Below are 4,219 nucleotides of genomic sequence, written 5' to 3'. Positions count from 1 at the left end.
CATCATCTCCTCTCACATCATCTCCTCTCACATCATCTCCTCTCACATCATCTCCTCTCATCATCTCCTCACACATCATCTCCTCACATCATCTGCTCTCTGTGTTCCTCCAGAGACAGGAGCTGGAATCGGAGAACAAAAAGCTGAAGAACGACCTGAACGAGATGAGGAAAACAATTTCCGAGCGTGCGTCTAAAAACAATACGTCCAATGAGCTGCAGGACGGCTACAACCTGCTGCTGAGTCAGCTCAAATCAGCCAATGAGGAGCTGGATGCTCGTAAGGAGGAAGTCCTTATTCTGAGGACTCAGATCGTCAGCGCTGTTCAGCTTCGAGAGAAGAACGACCAAATAGTACGCTAAACATTTTCTACTATTCGTGTTTCATTCTGCAGTTTTTCAGCATTTAGAAACAATTCATTGTTCTGTTTCCTGGAGAGCGTTTAGAGCGAATGTAGCAGTAAACAGCAGTGTCATCTGCATACAGGCAGACCTTTGTGGGTCCGAATTAACTGTATTAATATATATGAAGAAAAGAAGCGGCTCCAGATCTCAAATCTGAGCCATATTAAAAACAGATCAGTGTACTTTTAACATTGTGTCCCAATAAACACACAGACTGGTTATTAATGCAGCTGTTACTGAATCCCTCTTCATGTTGAGGTGAAATAACGTTTATCGTTTCCTCTGTTTCTTCAGGACAGCAGTAAGGTTCCTGAAGTGATTATCAGCAAAGAGCCGGTGGATAAAGAGGAGGCTCTCAAAGCCTATCACGGACTGTGTGAGTCCAAAAAGTAAGTGACATCATCTCCTCCTGGAAAACAACATTTAAAGAGACAGTACGTTTATTTTCCTAGAAGGGTCAATGTACAAATATTCAAAGCAGGTTTGATATTAAACCAAACACCGGACTGGTATACTGAGTTTTACCAGCAGGTGTCTCACTTGACTGTAACATGAAGACACTGAGAGTCCATAAAGGAGTGTAGAGACTCCAGTCCACTAGGTGGCAGTACAGGAACCCTAGAGTAGTTTGCCAACTGCCCATAAAAGCTAAAGAGGAAGTCTTTGTTTCTCAGCTCAACTCTTAATACAAAATGTTGCCAAATTGTTGAAGCTTTAGTTTTCTTTGAGACCCTTACACCTGATTTAAATCATAGTTTAACTTTTAGTCTTGTTGCACCAAACTTTAAAACGAATAAACAATCAATCAAACATTACTTTATCTTTTACTCTGAACTTATATTAAAGTTTTGCTGCAAGAGAATTCATTTTAAACTCCACTTGAAACTTTGAGCAAATATTAAGTTTAAAGTTTCACTTCAGAAGGTTTCACTTTAAAACGGCTCCTTTTAGATGAACGGAGCAAAACAATGAAGTTCTTTAAGAAAGTTAAGTTTAGAGACGCACTCAGGTGGCAATATCCTCCATTAATTCAGCCTATATATATATATATATATATATTACAGGATTTTCTGTACGTTAACTTGAGTAGTATTTTGAATGTGTTCCTTGTGATGGAGGACGTCATCATCGTTGTTGTCGTACACTTTTCCGTGTGTGCTGCTGGTGTTTTACAGATGTTAGTGTAACAACTTTCTCTTCAGTCTCTTCTGTCTGCATCAAACAGCAGCTCATCGGCCATAAGAGGTGTCTCTCTCTGTCTGTCTGTCTCTCTCTGTCCTCTGGAGTCTTCCTCACAATCTGCTTTGCTTCCTCTTCGTCTTCCTCTGCTGGACTCCAGCTCCCTGCAGGACTGGTGTTATCTGAATGAAGATGGAGAGCTGGGTTTGGCTTACCAGGGCCTCAAACAAGTGGCCAGGTCTCTGTGTGCTTCTTCTTCTTCTAGTTCTGCTTGTTTACTTCCTCTTCCCCCTCCTCCTCCTCTTCCTCTACCACCAGCTCTGTACTGTGTGTTTGACTCTCTTCTTCTTCTAGTTCTTTCCTCACAGAGGGTCTCGGTCCAAATGCCAAATCATCAAACTCCACATCAGAGTTTATCATTATTTTATTTATCTGTGAATCGAAAGATGAGAAGAAAATGTGAACAGCTGATGTGGATAAACAAGTGATGGAGTCTGTCCACGACTACTTAATCACTACATAAGTGATACATTATAATATGTATTTCTTTATTTCTCATCCAGCTGTTATTTGTGTATTTATGACATGAATATAAAGTATGAAGATAAATATTTACTTTTCAAATGACTGCACAAATGAAATGACCGTATAACTCAAATAAAGTATAATATATTACAGTATGTTACAGTACATTACAATACATTACAGTACATTACAATACATTACAGTATATTACATTACAGTACATTACAGTATGTTACAGTACATTACAATACGTTACAGTATATTACAGTACATTACAGTACATTACATTACAGTACATTACATTACAATACATTACAGTACATTACAGTATATTACATTACAGTACATTACAGTATATTACAGTACATTACAATATGTTACAGTATATTACAGTACATTACAATACATTACAGTATATTACAGTATATTACAGTACAGTATATTACAATACATTACAGGACATTACATTACAATACATTACAGTACATTACAGTATATTACATTACAGTACATTACAGTATATTACAGTACATTACAATATGTTACAGTATATTACAGTACATTACAGTATATTACAGTACATTACAGTACATTACAGTATATTACAGTACATTACAATACGTTACAGTATATTACAGTACATCACAGTACATTACAGTATATTACATTACAGTACATTACAGTACATTACAGTATATTACAGTATATCAAATATAGTTAACTTCAGTTCAAATCATAGTGAAGCTTTAACCTGAAACATCAGTAAAGAGCTTCATGATAATATTTTACTGCATTTCTACATTCTAACAAGCCGAACATATACTCAATATAAAAGACAAGATATGAATATTTATTTCCATATGTTGTCATGTATGAACAACACTAAATGTAGACTTCTTGATTACTTTAATTAAATTATTTAAGATTGATTTATCTCTATCTTTATCTATAAAGTACGGAATAAAAAGACCTTTAATAGATATTAATCTATTAAAATTTATTATTATATAAATAATACAATATTATATTATGATAATATCATAATATAGTATTATATTATTATATAATGTAATATTAATAATATTATATTGTTATATTAATAATATAATAATATTATATTAATAATATAATAATATTATATTGTTATATTAATAATACAATATTATTATATTAATAATATTGTATTATATTATTAATAATATATGTTTTTGTAGGTCCACTAGTTGGTCGCTACACTTTAAATGATCTCTCAGTAAAACCTAAGATATAGAATTTATATAACAAACTTCGTGACTTTGTTGGGGTCTATCTTCAGCGGCGGATTAATCCTCGTTCACTGCTCTAGTGAGTGTTGGTATGGGTCGGGTCGGGGTGAGTCCAGGTATCAGATGAGTTTGTTCTGGTTGGGAGATGAACTCAGAAGTTGTGGTCGGGTGATTCAAAGCATTTAAACGTTCCATAAAAGAGATATTATGTTCTATAATAATAATCCTCCTCCTCAGGCTGCTGGAGGCTCAGCTCCAGACTCAGACCCGGCAGCACAAAGACGAGCTGGAGGCTCTTCACACTCAGATCGAGCTGCTGAGAGACGACATCGAGAAGAAGCAGGAGATCCTGAACTACACGGCGTCCCTGTCTCCAGAGGCTCGGGTGGAGTACAGCGTCCAGCAGGAGATCACCAGGCTCACCAACGACAACCTGGTGAGGACCAGCTCACACAGGACCTGTAGTTCTGATCCATTGAGAACCGGTTCCTGTTTGACTTTCATCGTGCTGGGTTGTTGTTGTTTGTAGGACCTCAAGGAGCTGGTGGAGAAGCTGGAGAAGAACGAGAGAAAGCTGAAGAAGCAGCTCAGGATCTACATGAAGAAAGTCCAGGAGTTAGAAGGTAAGAGCAGCTGTTCACACCTGCAGAGGACAGTCGATCAGCTGATCAGGGGACTAATGTGTCTCCATCTGTCTCTGTCTCCATCTGTCTCTGTCTCCATCTGTCTCCATCTGTCTCTGTCTCCATCTGTCTCTATCTGTCTCTGTCTCCATCTGTCTCTATCTGTCTCTGTCTCCATCTGTCTCTGTCTCCATCTGTCTCTATCTGTCTCTGTCTCCATCTG

General features: G+C 37.0%; 1 protein-coding gene across 1 annotated transcript in view; it reads left to right on the top strand.

Moving 5' to 3' along the window:
- The first annotated feature begins 68 nt into the window (after window positions 1-68).
- Window positions 69-4,219, top strand: part of LOC116401368 (unconventional myosin-Vb-like) — a 9,733-nt gene continuing 5,582 nt past the window's right edge. The window contains exons 1-4 of the mRNA XM_031879728.1: window positions 69-353; window positions 699-793; window positions 3,611-3,809; window positions 3,903-3,996. Of these exons, the coding sequence (XP_031735588.1) occupies window positions 165-353; window positions 699-793; window positions 3,611-3,809; window positions 3,903-3,996 (577 nt within the window). The 5' untranslated portion in view covers window positions 69-164. The remainder of the gene's footprint in view (window positions 354-698; window positions 794-3,610; window positions 3,810-3,902; window positions 3,997-4,219) is intronic.

Source organism: Anarrhichthys ocellatus, unplaced genomic scaffold, assembly GCF_004355925.1.
Source record: "Anarrhichthys ocellatus isolate YVR2014 unplaced genomic scaffold, GSC_Weel_1.0 scaffold400, whole genome shotgun sequence".
NCBI lineage: Eukaryota > Metazoa > Chordata > Actinopteri > Perciformes > Anarhichadidae > Anarrhichthys > Anarrhichthys ocellatus.
This window is presented reverse-complemented; position numbering and strand designations above follow the sequence as displayed.